Source organism: Macrotis lagotis, chromosome 1 (assembly GCF_037893015.1).
Source record: "Macrotis lagotis isolate mMagLag1 chromosome 1, bilby.v1.9.chrom.fasta, whole genome shotgun sequence".
Taxonomy (NCBI): domain Eukaryota; kingdom Metazoa; phylum Chordata; class Mammalia; order Peramelemorphia; family Peramelidae; genus Macrotis; species Macrotis lagotis.
The window spans coordinates 581,365,481-581,381,866 of record NC_133658.1 but is presented as its reverse complement, the minus strand read 5'-3'; the positions used below and the strand labels follow the sequence as shown (position 1 = coordinate 581,381,866).

At 36.8% G+C, this 16,386-nt stretch overlaps 1 protein-coding gene across 2 annotated transcripts in view; it reads left to right on the top strand.

Moving 5' to 3' along the window:
* The window catches only part of OSBPL11 (oxysterol binding protein like 11), an 88,673-nt gene that overhangs the window by 66,636 nt on the left and 5,651 nt on the right, over positions 1–16,386 (top strand). For both annotated transcript variants that reach the window (XM_074214715.1, XM_074214714.1), the window contains 3 exons: positions 619–805; positions 11,327–11,509; positions 12,215–12,368. In XM_074214715.1, coding sequence (XP_074070816.1) covers positions 619–805; positions 11,327–11,509; positions 12,215–12,368 — 524 coding nt within the window. The remainder of the gene's footprint in view (positions 1–618; positions 806–11,326; positions 11,510–12,214; positions 12,369–16,386) is intronic.

Genomic DNA, 16,386 nt, shown 5'->3' with positions numbered 1-16,386 from the left:
ATCAGCATAATAACTGAGGTCTGAAGTCTATGACTTAGTAACATTAGACTTCTCTTAGACTGAAGCATAGATTAGCATAGATTTTCCTCAAACCTAGAGATTGTCAGATTTGATTAATAATCACTGAATCCTTATTTACTTCTCTCTGTAGCAAAGGAGGCATGCTTTGGACACTCAGTCCTAGAGAGTTTTTATTCAAAATAGTAAAAGGAGGGGCAACTTGGTGGCACAGTGAATAGAGCACCAGCCTTAGAATCAGGAGGACCTGAGTTCAAATTTGACTGCAGACACTTAATAATTACCTACATGTGTGGCCTTTGGCAAATCACTTAACCCATTGCCTTGCAAAAACCTTAAAAAAAATAGTGAAAGGACCTTATTAAAACCTTATTTGAGTTATTGGCATGATTAGTTTTGTGATTAAAAAAACTGATTTCACTGAATTTTTTTTTGAGAAAATTTTTAGCACATACTGTTATTGTAAAGAATTAAGTAGTTCACTCCAAAATATATTAAGCAAAATGTAGCCAATACAAGAAAAGAAAAGTAATAAGAATCTAGTTAATTTGACTATCTTTATAATTTTTGCTGAAAGAATTAAACACAATTATATTTCAGGTGTCCTTAGTCTCTTGGAACATGGAGAAGAGTACACATTTTCCCTGCCATGTGCATATGCTCGATCAATTTTAACAGTTCCTTGGGTAGAATTAGGTGGAAAAGTCAATGTCAACTGTGCAAAGACTGGATATTCAGCTAGCATAACTTTTCATACTAAGCCTTTCTATGGAGGTAAACTGCACCGGTAAGGACAATTTTATTTTCTTTGACTTTCTATATGTTAACGCCATTATTATGGTAATTTTATCATCAGAATTATCATTAATAATATTCACATTCTCCAGCCTTTGAACTCCTGGGCATGATAACAGTTGTGTGACCAGCTCTAGGTAGGATAGTTGTCTCATAAGAATTTCTCCAAGAGAAGAAGAGATCTATATGAAATTCAAATAGATTCTAGAATTGTTAGTAAGAAGTAGGATAAAAATTCCCCAACTGAGGAATAAGTAAACCATGACCTAGTTTAGGAACTTAGACTGCTTACATTTAGATACAGACCATAGAAGATGGTTTAACACCTCTCCCCGTAATCCATACTGTTACTGCATCAGGGCAACTCAGTGGTACAGGTCTAGAGTCAGGAAGATCTGAATTCAAATCAGTCCTCAGACACCTACTAGCTATATGAACCTCGTCAAGTGACTTAACCTGCTTGCCTCAAGTTTGTTTATCTGTAAAATGAGCTAGAAAAGGAAATAGAAAGTCACCCAGTTTCTTTGCAAAAAAAAAAACCCTTAGGGTGGCTAGGTGGCACAGTGGATCAAGCACTGGCCCTGGAGTCTGGAGTACCTGACTTTAAATCCAGCCTCAGACACTTAATAATTATCTAGCTGTGTGGCCTTGGGCAAGCCATTTAACCCCATCCCATTGTCTTGTAAAAACTAAAAAAAAAGAGAGAGAGAGAGAGATTTGGCATGAAAAAGAATCCTTTGAAATTATCTAATAGGAAATTAGTGACAAGAGTAATTGATTAGATTACATGCATTACTATAGAAGCATCAGTTTGACCTTCTTGACTCCTAGGCAGATCCCACCATCTTTAGGAATAAAAGTAGAGACAAATTTAGACAAACAGCATCTCTGTAATAGCATTCATTCCTCATTAAAATTAGCCTCACTTGTGAAGTCACAGAAATAACTATTTGTTGCACTAATCTAACGTTGCCATACATTGATAGTGGCTCACTTTTGAAATCTTAAACCACAAGCCACTTAAAGAACTACTTTTAAGGGGCAGCTAGGTGGTGTAGTGGATAGAACACCAGGCCCTAGAGTCAGAGGACCTGAGTTCAAATCTGATTTCAATACTTACTTAGCTTTAGCTGTGTGACCTTGGGCAAAAACAAAAAACAAAACAAACAAAAAAAAAGAACTACTTTTATGAGCTCTGTACTACTTTGTCATGTCATTGGACTGCAAACATAACAAATGTTTCTAAAAGAATTGTGAAGAAAGTTTTTTCTTGGAATTTTCAGATTCCCTAGTCTGATATTCAATTCCCTACAGTTTGGTTCCACCCTATTTTTTTAGGAGAATGGAATCAAACTGTAGGGAGTTGAATTTCATACTGTAGGCAGTTGAATTTCATACTATTCATTTTCACGTACTTGTGGTCATTCACAGACCAGGAGGGAAGACAGAGCTTCATACACTGAGATCCTTGTTGGGGGGGGGGTCCCAATAATACTCAAAAGCTCAGGAAGGCACCCCAAAACCAGGCACAGGCTGGGGAAATGAGTAAACAGAGAAAAAAGAGGAACACTATTGAGAAATACATTGTCTATGATCCCAAGAAGGATCAAAATACTCAATCTGAAGATGAGGAAGTACAAGCTTCTGCATCTAAAGACTCCAAGAAAAATGGAAATTGGGCTCAGGCTATGACAGAGCTCAAAAAAGATTTTGAAAATCAAGTAAAGGAGATAGAAGAAAAATTGGGAAAAGAAATGAGAGAGATGCAGGAAAAACATGAAAAAGAAGTCAGCAGTTTTAGTCAAGGAGATCCAAAAAAAAATGCTGAAGAAAATAACATGTTAAAAACAAGCTTAGGTCAAATGGATAAAACAGTTGAAAAAGTTATTGAGGAGAAGAATGCTTTAAAAAGCAGAATTGGCCAGATGGAAGAATGCTTTAAAAAGCAGAATTGGCCAGATGGAAAAGGAGATAAGAAAGCTCTCTCAGATGTAGAATGGAGCTAAAGGAAGCTGTTGATTTTATGAGAAGTCAAGACACAATACTTCAACACCAAAAGAATGAAAAACACAAATTGAGAGAATTCACCAATCTCTCCTGGAAAGAGATGCAAAAAAAAAAAAAAACAAACCCAGGAATATTATAGCCAAGTTCCAGAACTCCCAAGTCAAAGAGAAACTATTACAAGCAGCCAGAAGCACACAATTCAAATATCATGGAGCTGCAGTCAGGATCACACAGGACTTAGCAGCAACTACATTAAGGGCTTGGAATGTAATATTCCAGAAGGGAAAAAAAGCTTGGAATGCAACTGAGAATCAACTGCCCAACAAAACTGAACATCCTCTTCCAGGGAAAAAGATGGACTTTCACTGAACCAGAGGAATTTCAATTGTTCCTGTTAAAACAACCAGAGCTGAACAGAAAGTTTGATCTTCAAATACAGGACTCAGGTGAAGCACAGAGAGTGGAGAAGGGTAAAATATGAGGGACTTGATGATGATGAACTGCATGTATTCCTGCATAGAAAAATGATACTGATAAATTCATCTGAAACTTCTCATTTAATAGAGCATGTAGGAGCTTTTATAGATGAAGCACAGGAGAGAGCTGAATTTGAAGATATAATGTATTGTAAAATTGGAGTCACTGGCTAAAAGGGTAATGTAATGGGATTAGTCCCATTTCTCTTAGGAGAAAGTAGAGGTGGAATAGGCTAAGATATTTCATATAATAAGATTTTTTTATTGCAATAATATGGAAGGTGGGGGAAGGTGAGGAGGAATGAGGGAACCTTCGCTCTCATCAGAGGTAGCTCATAGAGGAAACAGTTATATATACTCAATGGGGTATAAACATCTAGAGTAAGAAGGAGAGAAGAGGGACGGGGGAAAGGAGGGGATGTGAGGGATGGAGGAGATAGTGGACCATGGGGGAGAGTGGTTAGATATAACACATTTTCTTTTTTACTTCTTGCAAGGGGCTGGGTTTGGATGGCCTGTCCAGGACCACAGGGCCAGGGGGTTGCTGAGCCTTAGTTGGTGGTATGTAGGCTCAGGGCCTCTTGACCCCAGGGCCAATGATCTCTGCTGCACCACTCAGCTACTCTACAGAAGAAGAAGAGGGACACAGTGAAAGCAGAGAGAGAAACTATAGTATATGGTAGTGGGGAAGTATGAATGGAGGGAGTTGCGATCAGCAGTGGCAACAGTGGAAAAATATGGAAGTAGCTTTTGTGGTGGACTTATCTTAAAGAATGTGATCCACCCACGACAGAGCTGGTGATGTTGGAACACAGACTGAAGCACTTTTTTTTAATTTTTTTTATTTTTATTTTTTCTCTTTACTTTATTGCTCATGAGGTTCTATATTTTGAGGTGAGGGGGTATTATGTTTACTCAAACAGGAATATTTTAGTAATGTATAAAAAAAAATCATTGTGCAAAAAATGGAGCTCTCATAACTCTGCAGAAATGAACAAAACAATTGTATGTTTGCCATGTCCAAAAATGTATTTCTCATTTTGCATTTTATTTCTTCCACTGGTCTGGTGGGAAGTTGGAGGCCTATTTCATTTTCAGACCTCTAGAGATGTAGCATTGCATTTAACTGAATTCAAAGCTGTTTTTCTCTGTAAGATTGTTATTGTATAAATTGTTCAACTAGTTCTGTTCAAATCATTTTTCATTGACTCATAGAAATCTTCTTAATTTTCTTTGAAACTATCTCTTTCCTCATTTCTAATGGCAAAATGATATCCATTACCCTTATGAACTTTATTTAGCCATTCCTTTGAGTACCCCATTAATTTACACTTTGGGGTTACTTTGAAAAGAACTGCTATAAATGTATTTGTACATGATTCCTTTTTCTTTTATCTCTTTGAGTTATAGCTTGGTCAAAGGGTTTGTACATTTTAGTAATTTTTGAGGCAGAATTCTAAATTGCTTTCCAGGATGACTAGACTAATCCATAGTTTCACCAGCAGTGCACTTCTTAGTTTCATGAGAGAATTTCCTCACTTCTAACCCCCATTACCAAACTTTCAACCAAGCATGTTGTTCCCTATGGCTCAGGTCTCTTGTCAATTGTGTTACCCCAGTCCAGTGATGTTAACTATTATCTACACTGTTCTTTACTCCTTCAAAGTATAAAGGGAGAACTACCCTTGTGCTCAGGGTCTTTGACATAAATGGAGACAAGCTGTTGGATCCATTTTTGACAGGTACCATGCCCCTGCTTATAAATGTTTTCTTGCTTGGAGATCTACTTCACTTTCCCCTTTTGTTAAAAATCTCAAAGGAGACCATGACAGGGGCATATTAATAGTTTCAGGAAGTCATGTTGGAGGCTACAATTGAACTGATCTTTGAAAGAAACTAAAGTTCTCAAAGGTGGAAAGTTGAAGAAGAGATGCTTTCTGGGCATAGAAAACAACCTGTTCAGAACAATAAAGATTGGAAGATGAAATGAGAAACAAAACTGGTTCGGGTAGAATATAAAGTTTATGAAGAGGAGAAATGGATGATAAGCTCAGAAATGTTAAAATCAAGTTGCAAATGATTTTAAATACTAAACAGATGGGTTTGTAGGATTGAGCAAAAAAGAATTGATGTAATCAAGTTTTTACTTGAGTATTATCACTTTGAAAGTTGGATAGAATTGGATCGCCTGTCTGGGACCACAAGGTTGGGGGGCGTTGCTGGGCCTTAGGGGGGTGGTATGTGGGCTCGGGGCCTCTTGGCCTCAGGGCTGTTCATCAGTCTGCTGCGCCCTCCAGCACATTTAAGAAGAGGGACAGAGTGAAAGGAGAGAGAAAATAGAGTACATGGTAGTGGAGAAGTATGAATGGAGGGAGTTGCAATCAGCAACAGCAACCGTGGAAAAATATGGAAGTAGCTTTTGTGATGGACTTATCATAAAGAATGTGATCCACCTACAACAGAGCTGGTGGTGTTGGAACACAGACTAAAGCACATTATTATTATTATTATTATTATTATTATTATTATTATTATTATTATTGGGGGTTGCAGGGTAAATGGGGTTGGGTGACTTGCCCAGGGTCACACAGCTGGGTGATTGTTGGGTGTCTGAGGCCGGATTTGAACCTGGTTGCTCCTGACTCCAGGGCTGATGATCTGTCTACTGCACCACCTAGCCACCCCTACTATTATTACTATTATCATTATTGTTTTGTTTTGTTTTTTGCAGGGCAATGGGGTTGGGGTGGCTTGCCCAGAGTCACACAAGCTGGTTGATTGTTGGGTGTCTGGGTCCGGATTTGGACTTGGGTGCTCCTGGCTCCAGGGCTGGTGCTCTGTCCACTGTGCCACCTAGCTGCCCCTATTATTATTTTTTATTTTAACTTTAATTTTTTTCCTTTATTGCTCATGAGGGTCTATATTTGGGGGGGGAGGGGGTATTATGTTTACTCTTAAACAAGAATATTTTAGTAATGTGTAAAAAAGCATTTGTACAAAAATAAAAATAATAAAAAAGAATTCAAAAAAAAAAGAAAGTTGGGTGGAAGATGGATAGGAAAAAGGAGAGAGACTGGAAGCAGGAACACTAGTTAAAAAATTCTTGAAGTAGTTTGAACAAGAGCTAAGAGTGGTGATAAAGTAGTGGCATTTTGCCTAGAGAGATGAGAGATTTTTGAGCTAATTGACAAAACTTGACAAGTGACTATATATAGAATAAAGAATAAAAGTAAATACTTCAAGATAGTCAGTGACCCTGGATGACTGAAACAATGGTTATGTCCTCAACCAAAATGAGAAGATTCAAAAGAGGACTTGGGAAAGTGGCTAGATAATGAGTTCTCTTTTGTATATGTTGATATACTTATGAGTTATCACTTTGAAATATCCATTAAGGTGTTGGTGATACAGACTTTAAGTTCAGGAAGAGGATAAATCAAAAAATATCTTGGAGTCATCGGCTAACATTCAGGAAAAAATTTATTGAAGAGAAGGACTGTGAACAGTGTTTTAGGGTATGCCTAAAGTTAGGAGACAAAATATTGATGGTGATACAGCAATGGAAACTGAGAAGCAAAAGCTAAACGTAGTGGAATCCAAAAAAGAGCAATGTCACAAACTTTTTTTTTAGATTTTTGCAAGGCAAATGGGGTTAAGTGGCTTGCCCAAGGCCACACAGCTACTGGATTTGAACCCAGCTACTCCTGACTCCAGGGCCGCTGCTTTATCCACTATGCCACCTAGCCGCCCCAACAATGTCACAAACTTGAGAAAAAAAAGAAGAAAGATCAAGAATAAGGAGGACTAAGAAATTTGGCAATTGAGGGAGTTTGGCAGTTGAGATCATTAGTAACTTTGGGAGATAACTTTCAGTTGAATGAGGCAAGAAAGTAGAAGCAGTGAGAGAAGACTGGCTTTTCCTGGAGTTAGTGAAAGAAGAGAGAGATAGGATGGTAATTTAAGGAAACGTGGTGGGAACATCTCAATATGTTTTTAGCTGTTGATGATCCTGAAGATAGCAAAAAATTGATGATTGAGAAGAATTGGAAAGAGATGATTATTGAAGCAATCTGCTTGGGATGCAGAAGACCTACAGATTTCAAATCTCAAGCTTCTGAAACTTTTCTTTGTGACCTTGGGCAAATCACTTAACATCTCTGATGATCATTTTCTTCATCTGTATAATCAAGGGATGGAGTAGATGACCTCTAAGCTTTCTTTCAACTCTAGATTGATCTTATGATCCTTAGTAGGGTGATCATTCTTGGTGTCTAAGAATGGAATAAGAAGAAGAAAATAGGGGATAATGGAAAGATGTTTTGACATACAGAATAGAAAAGAAGGTCTTACTAAACCCATTTTCTCAGTAAAATAAGAAGTCATATTCCCATATTAAGGTTGGGGAAAGTCTAGTATGAAAGACTTAAGACAGGTGAAAATTTGGTACAATTACTTTGGGGAATGTAGAGGTAGAGAATCAATTAGGGAGAAATAATAAAAGATTTACTTTGCTACAGTGAGGACCCTGGTTAAATTGCATTTAAGTTTGTTATATACCCAGCTGCTACAAATTTGGAAATTTTTACTTTTTCTGTTACTGTTTGGCAGTAAGTGGAATGATAGGCATAATCCAGTGATGGAATTAGACAAGGCAAGAATAATAGAGGCATCAAAATTGAGGCAATAGAGAGGTGTAAGAAAAAGTATAAAATGGGGCAGCTAGGTGGCGCAGTGGATAGAGCACTGGCCCTGGAGTCAAGAGGACCTGAATTCAAATTCAGCCCTAGACACTTAATAATTACCTAGCTGTATGACCTTGGCCTTGGCCTTGCTCCCCCCAAAAAGAAAAGCATAAAATGATCATATTAAAACATCTTTTAACTATGCAGAAGGAAACAAAAAGAATTTACAGTCATGTTTAATACTTGTCTTTTTAAAAAAAAATTTATTTATTTAAGGCAATGAGCTTGAATGACTTGCCCAAGGTGTCACAACTAGGCAATTATTAAGTGTCTGAGGTTGGATTTGAACTCAAGTCCTCCTCAGGGCCAATGCTCTATTGCACCACCTAGCATATATCTTTTAAAAAATCCTGTATAAAAATCCAGCAGTTCATGGTCTCATGTAATCTTCCTTTTGGTTCTTTATATATTGACTCACATATGTTGTATCTTTTAAATCCACAGTTTAAAATTTCCAAAAAAGAAACAAATGAAAATCATTGAGGTTAGAAACAGGAGAGTTCAGAATAAAACAGTGGAACATCAAACTGAATAGTTAAGGATCAAGATTTGAAGGGGGGGGCGGCTAGGTGGCACAGTGGATAGAGCACCGGCCCTGGAGTCAGGAGTACCTGGGTTCAAATCTGGTCTCAGACACTTAATAATTACCTAGCTGTGTGGCCTTGGACAAGCCACTTAACCCCATTTGCCTTGCAAAAACCTAAAAAAGAAAAAAGATTTGAAGGGGGAAAAGAGTGGCTGTAGCAGGGATGATGGCCTTGTAGAATACTGAGTAGTGACTGACCTAGAGGTGACAGTGAAAATAAAAAAGTTAGATTTCAAGAATGAGATGTTAAGGAGAGTTGTAATAATAGACTGAATTAGAAAACCATTTTTATGGACTGATCCCCAAAAGCAATAGGAACTGACTATTAGATTGAGTTTTTTATGTCTTCAGAGAAGAGCAGTACTTCTAGAAAAAGCAGTTTTGTTCACATAATCTGTACCCTGCTATTTCCTCGTAAAACCAATTAGCTTCAAAACTATTCTGTTAAGTATGTGGTGATGTTTTGTTGCACTACTCAAAGAAGTAGTTATGTATACAGGAATGCTAGAGAGAAAACTACCATGTTGAGTTTTCAACTCAGTATTGGTATATTTCTTTTAGGTTATTGGCACTGTGTAATCTTTTCAGAATTTGTAGTTAAATTTTTTTTTCATTTCTCAAAAAAACAAAAACAAAGCATTTATGCGCAGTCAAACAAAACAAATTCCCATTATTGGGCAATGTCTAAAAATGTGTATTTCATGCTAATTTTTTTTATACATTTTTTTTTTTTGGTAAGGCAATGGGGCTAAGTGATTTGCCCAAAGTCAGACAGCTAGGTAATTAGTAAGTGTCTGAGTCAGGATTTGAACCCAGGTCCCCCTGACTCCAGGGTCAGTGCTCTATCCACTGTGCCACCTAGCTGTCCCCCTCACGCTAATATTTTTAATACACCTCTGTAATCATGTGGAAGGCCATCTTCATCTGGAATCATGATTGATTACTGCTTTGATCAGAATTCTTAAGTCTTCAAAATTGTTAATTTTTACAGTGTTGTAAATTAAGAGCATGGTATGGAGAGAAAATAAAGTCCTATAGAAGTTAATATATCTTTTAAATCTTCCCTCTTCAACACTTTTAAATATAGTTTTGAGCTTATGTGGAGACAGAAGAGAAAGGTGAGGGTTAAATATCACCTCATATCTAGTTAGTCTACATAAAGGAGATGGAATTTCAAGGAAAGGAGGAAGATTGGCAAGTAGTTTAAAGGAGATATGTAGACTGCAATTTGAGAGTAGATGTAGTCAGGGCAGACAAAGCAAAACAATCATTTATGTTCGTTGGCAAAAAACCCTAAATCTATATCAAACCATCTCTTTAGCTCATATTTTGCTCATACACACACACACACACACACACACACACACACACTACACCTATATTCCTACTTCTCATTAGCTGGTATAGCTTTACTTACTTGGGGCTTTTTACATTCAAGTAAGTTAAACAATACCAGAGGACAAGTTACCTTTGCCCAGGGATTAGGTTTATGTTCACATTTTTACCACTGTTCTGACTGCCTGAATTCAGAACCAATTCCTGCCTCAACCAGAAAGTATCCCCTTTTTTCCCCTGCCATATTCTCCTGGTTTTCCCACTGAACATTAGCAACTGTTAATTTGGACTTCTTTGCATCCATCTTGAGGTCTTGGTTCCTTTGGACCTTTGACCTAATTGTAGTCAGATAGTCTCTTTATTTGACCTCCCATTTCCTAAATCCCTCAGTTTGCTCTTGATAATTTTGTTCAACACTTATTAAATAAATGCTTGTTAAATGCCTACTATGGATCAAGGGAGAAATATAAAAATACATAAAGCATGATCTCTGCCTACAAGAAACCCATAATAAAATAGCTTAGTAATATAATACAAATGACTTGGGTTTTTTTAACCAATATCTTAGTTTTTTGTTTGTTTTTAAGACCAAATCTTAGATTTTGGATGGACCCCCAGTTAACTTCAGATCTATTGTAACCTTAAAACCTGACTTGCCAAACTCAAGATTCCTATATAGACCATTTTTCCTAATTTCTTGTCTCACTTGAACCTGTTGCCTCTGTTCTGCTATTTAATATGTCTATACTTATATGTATATGTATATACATAAAATACATCCCTAGCATTCAGTTGAGCTATAGCCAGCTACATTAGCTGATCAGATAAATCTTCATTAATTTTTGAATAGCCGTATTCCATGTCTGTACTTGGATCCTGGCACTCATTGGCTTATCTGTTTTGTTTTGGATTTTTCTGAAATAGACTTTCAACATTCAGAGTTTGTTAGGGAGGGTTTTAAGTGAATAAAAAAGAAGAATATCAAGAAATCAAAGTAGAGTAGACCTAATCTAATGTAATCAGATAAACCTAAGCCATTATATTCATAGGAACAGAAAGAAATTAGAACAAAATAAGTTGTCATTAGTGAAAATCTAAATTGTGTTTGAGTATAAAAGTATTTTCTTGGGTCCTGTGTTCTTTATCATAACTATGATTTGTGCATGACTTATTTAAAAATTTCTCAATGAAGGGACCACAGGGTGCTAGTTTTTTCTTTTCTCCCAGGGAGCCAGATCAACTGATAAATTGAGATGAATTAAATGATCAATTTAAACAATGCTCATAGGAAGTTTCAATTTCAGAGATTTAGTATTAAGATTAGTACCACTTACTAAGTTGTGTCTTTATTTTCTCACTGTCTCTAGGGTTACAGCTGAAGTAAAACATAATACTTCTAATACTGTGGTATGCAGAGTGCAAGGGGAATGGAATAGTGTCCTTGAGTTCACTTACAGCAATGGAGAGACAAAATATGTGGACTTGACTAAATTATCTGTGACCAAAAAAAGAGTCCGGCCCTTGGAAAAGCAGGGTCCTTTTGAATCTAGGTAAGTCATCATGATATGGTGGAAGGAGTTCTAATCAGGATTTTTAAAAAACCTGGGTTCCAGTTAGTCTCAGTTATTCCATTAACTTCTGACATTGGAAAATGATGTAATGCCTTTTGGCCTCATTTTCCTCATATATAAAATCAGAAGGTTGGACTAGATGACCAATGCTTTAATTCTGAATGATATTCAATTAAATGGCTTATTATATTTATCAAGTCTCTCAATGAATGTCCAGATATTCTTAGGTCAAATGTTCTCAGGCTTAATTCTGGTTTTTGTTGTTGTTGTTGTTTTTTCAAGGCAATGGGGTTAAGTGGCTTGCCCAAGGCCACACGGCTAGGTAATTATTAAGTGTCTGAGGTCGGATTTGATCCCAGGTACTCCTGACTCCAAGGCCGGTGCTCTATTCACTGCACCACTTAGCCGCCCCTTAATTCTGTTTTAATAACATGTTTAATCTCTGGTGCATAGCAGTCTGTTTAAGTAGATATAAATATAGACATAGTAGAAATCTCACCCTATCAAAATTACTTATGTCTCTGTCAGGTGCAGTTGCTATCTTATTTTCTTTGTTTTGAGAAAAAGCTCTTTTGGTGGATGAGAAAGGGAAGTAAATGTGATGTAAAACAATCTTAGATTTTTTTGTTTTGTTTATAAAAGTGCTTATAAAATTTAAAAAATAACCAAAATTTCTGATTACAGACGACTGTGGAAAAATGTCACAGAGTCACTGAGGGATTCTGAAATTGACAAGGCAACAGAACATAAACGAGCCCTAGAAGAGCGTCAGAGGAGTGAAGAAAGACATCGTGCTGAGACAGGCACACCATGGCAAACCAAATACTTTATTAAAGAGGTAGGTTTCATTCATTCTTTTTTTTGTTAGTTTTTTTTTTTTTGCAAGGCAAATGGGGTTAAGTGGCTTGCCCAAGGCCACACAGCTAGGTAATTATTAAGTGTCCGAGGCCGGATTTGAACTTAGGTACTCCTGACTCTAGGGCCAATGCTCTATCCACTGCGCTGCCCCAGTTTCATTCATTCTTATACTGACTCTCATGTGCTTGATGATAACTTTTGCTGCCTTGTCTCTCAAATCTATTCTTCAATAACAGCCCAGCTTGACTATCTTTTTCCAATTATTCATTCCAATTTTTTCAGAAAAAACTATTTAGCAGCAATTTATTGGAAAAGTTCTGATGATTTTCATTGACTCCAGGGAATTATTAATGCTTTGAGTTAAAATAATCTTAGCTAGTGGTGTCAAGTGACTATTTAAAAATTAAGTTTTTGCAAACCGTTAAAGGCTACATAAATGTCAGTTATTATTAACTACTAGGAAGATGAAAAATTGTTATCATTTTCACTTTGTATTCTGTAAAGGAGGTGGTCAAGCTAAAGGTCTGAGAATTACCTCTTATATCCTGAGAGTATTAATAAAATCATAGATTCTTATCTCTTCCTTTTGCATCACCTACAGAAGATGGGGTTCTAGAACAATAGAAGAAAAACTTCTGTTCATGACATGTAAGCAAAATGGCAAGTTAACATGGCACATGATGGCAACTATCCTTGTCTCATTCCCTTACAGTATTTCCAAAAAAGTAAAATTCTTATATTTTTGAAAAAATGTTAACCCAGTGTTAGACTATTAATAGATTATATGTACCCACCAAATCTCATTGCTCTCTATACTAATCAGACCCCATCTAGAGATTATGTTCTGTTCTGGCTCTGACATTTTTTAAGGTTATATTGACAAATAAGTATTTCCTTTATATGGTGAAAGATCTCAAATATATATATCAATAATGGAATATATATCATATGACAGGTTATTGAAGAAGGTGTTTAACCTGAAAAGATAAAACTAAAATCATTACAACCACTTCAAATAGATGAAGAGATTTTACGTGTGTGTGTGTGTGTGTGTGTGTGTGTGTGTGTGTGTGTGTGTGTGTGTGTATGAGAGTTGGCCTAATAACTGGAAGCTATTATTAGGCAGATTGCACACTGGTTGGCCTCACAAGAGTAGGATACATCCTGTAACTGGAGGTTTTATACAGAGAAACTGAAAGTTTTTGACATCAATAAATACATGAGGGGTGGCTAGGTGGCCTAGTGGATAGAGCAGTGGCCCTGAAGTCAGGAGTACCTGGGTTCAAATCTGGCCTCGGACACTTAATAATTACCTAGCTGTGTGGCCTTGGGCAAGCCACTTAACCCCATTGCCTTGCAAAAAAAAAAAATGCATGAGAGAAGGAATGAATTTTCTCTTTGTAAAACTGTGAAGGAAAAAAATCAAAATTTGTAAAAGTTGAAAGTTACTAAATTGTCCTCAGATAATCTTTCTTTTCTCCTCTTCTGTTACTATTTCTTTAATAACTCAAAAAGCTAAAATATTCAGTTTATTTGTCATTGCAGTTCTAATACATTCTTTAAAATGCCTTTGACCATTATTTAAATAACTTTATTGATCTTTTTCAGTTTGACAGTAGCTGAATTACCCTGTTTGAACAGAATACTTGGTCTTTGGCTTTAAAAGTTTGTCTACTTACTGGACTATTGCCTACTAAAACAACTTTTTGACTTGAGCTTCATAAAACTATTAGAAAATGAGGTTTTTATTTTGATGTATAAAAAAATAGAAAACATGAATACCTTTGGGACAAAAAAAGGAATTGAAAATACTATTATTCTAGTGCCTTATTTGTCTGTTATAGTTACTTTCAAGACTTTGTAACAGATCTCTCCTTCACCTTTGCTAAAGTTTTGGTTTTCACAGTACTTTTAATAAACTAACTACCAGGGGGAAGAGTTTTTATCCCTCTTTGTCTCAGTTTCTCAGGCTGTGATAATAATGTCTTCTCTTACATTATTTCACAATGGTATTATGATGATGAAATAGTGCCTACAAAAGCAATTTGGGGGGAAAAGGTACTAATTTATGACACCTCCTCTTTGCCAGACCTTATAACTATTGGGAACACAAAGAAAGGCAAAAGATGGTCCCCTCCCTGAGGAGCTCACAATATATTGGAGGAGACAGTCATAAAAAGAAGCTGAAGAATGCTGAGGGAGCAGCAAAGGAAAGGTGTTTCCAAGAGTTTCCCTGGGATGTATGGGCTTTATGAAGTCCTGCAGGCTGGGTGGAGAATGATGACATAACTTCTAAAATCAAGGGTGGGGGAACCTTTTTTCCTGCCACAGGCCATTTGGATCTTTATAACATTATTCACAGGCCATACAAAATTATCAGCTTAAAAATTAGCCTGCTATATTTGATCAAACATTTAATTCACCCCTAAAAAGTTGCTAGTCTGCAGTTGCTGTGGCAGTTCTGAACCAAATGGTTTCACAGTCCTTATATATTCCTCCACCCCCCACCCCGTTGCCTTGAGTAAAGAATGTTCACCCTCTCTCCTCTCCAAAGGGGGAGAGAGAGGCTCCAAGGACTGAGGTTGTAGGGGAGGTGTGAGTTTCAGAGTTGTCCTCTTGCAGGATTTTTTTTTTAAGATTTTATTTATTTTGAGTTTTACAATTTTTCCCCTAATCTTACTCCCTCCCCCCACTCCTAACAGAAGGCAATTTGCCAGTCTTTACATTGTTTCCATGGCTATACATTGATCCAAATTGAGTGTGATGAGAGAGAAATCATATTCTTAGGGAAGAAACATAAAGTATAAGAGATAGCAAGATCAGACAATAAGATATCAGTTTTTTTCCTAAATTAAAGTTAATAATCCTTGATCTTTGTTCAGACTCCACAGTTCTTTCTCTGAATACAGATGGTATTCTCCAGACAGCCCCAAATTGTCCCTGATTGTTTCACTGATGGAATGAGCAAGTCCATCAAGGTTGATCATCACCCCTATGTTGCTGTTAGGGTGTATGGTGTTTTTCTGGTTCTGCTCATCTCACTCAGCATCAGTTCATGCAAATCCCTCCAAGCTTCGCTGAATTCCCATCCCTCCTGGTTTCTAATAGAACAGTAGTGTTCCATGACATACATATACCACAGTTAGCTAAGCCATTCCCCAAGTGAAGGACATTTACTGGATTTCCAATTCTTTGCCACCACAAACAGGACTACTATGAATATTTTTGTACAGGTGATGTTTTTACCCATTTTCATCATCTCTTCAGGGTATAGACCCAGTAGTGGTATTGCTGGATCAAAGGGTATGCACATCTTTTTTGCCCTTTGGGCATAGTTCCAAATTTCTCTCCAGAAAGGTTAGATGAGTTCACAGCTCCACCAACAAATGTAGTAGTGTCCCAGATTTCCCACAACCCTTCCAACAATGATTATTACCCTTTCTGGTCAATTGGCCAGTCTGAGAGGTGTGAGATGGTACCGCAGAGAAACTTAATTTTCATTTCTCTAGTAAGTAATGATTTAGAGCAATTTTTCATATGACTATGGATTGCTTTGATCTCATCTGTAAATTGCCTTTGCATATGCTTTGACTGTCAATTGGGGAATGGCTTTTTGTTTTAAAAATATGACTCAGTTCTCTGTATATTTTAGAAATGAGTCCTTTTGTCAGAAACATTAGTTGTAAAGATTGTTTCCCAGTTTACTACATTTCTTTTGATCTTGGTTATAGTGGTTTTAGCTGTGCAAAAGGTTTTTAATTTAATGTAATTGAAATCATCTAGTTGTTTTTTGGTGATGTTCTCCATCTCTTCCTTAGTCATAAACTGCTCCCCTTTCCATTGATCTGACAGGTAAACTACTCCTTGATCTTCTGGTTTGCTTATAGTATTATTTTTTTTATAATGTCTAAATCCTGTATCCATTTGGATCTTATCTTGGTATAGGGTGTGAGGTGTTGGTCTAATCTGTTTGTTCCATACTAACTTCCAGTTTTCTC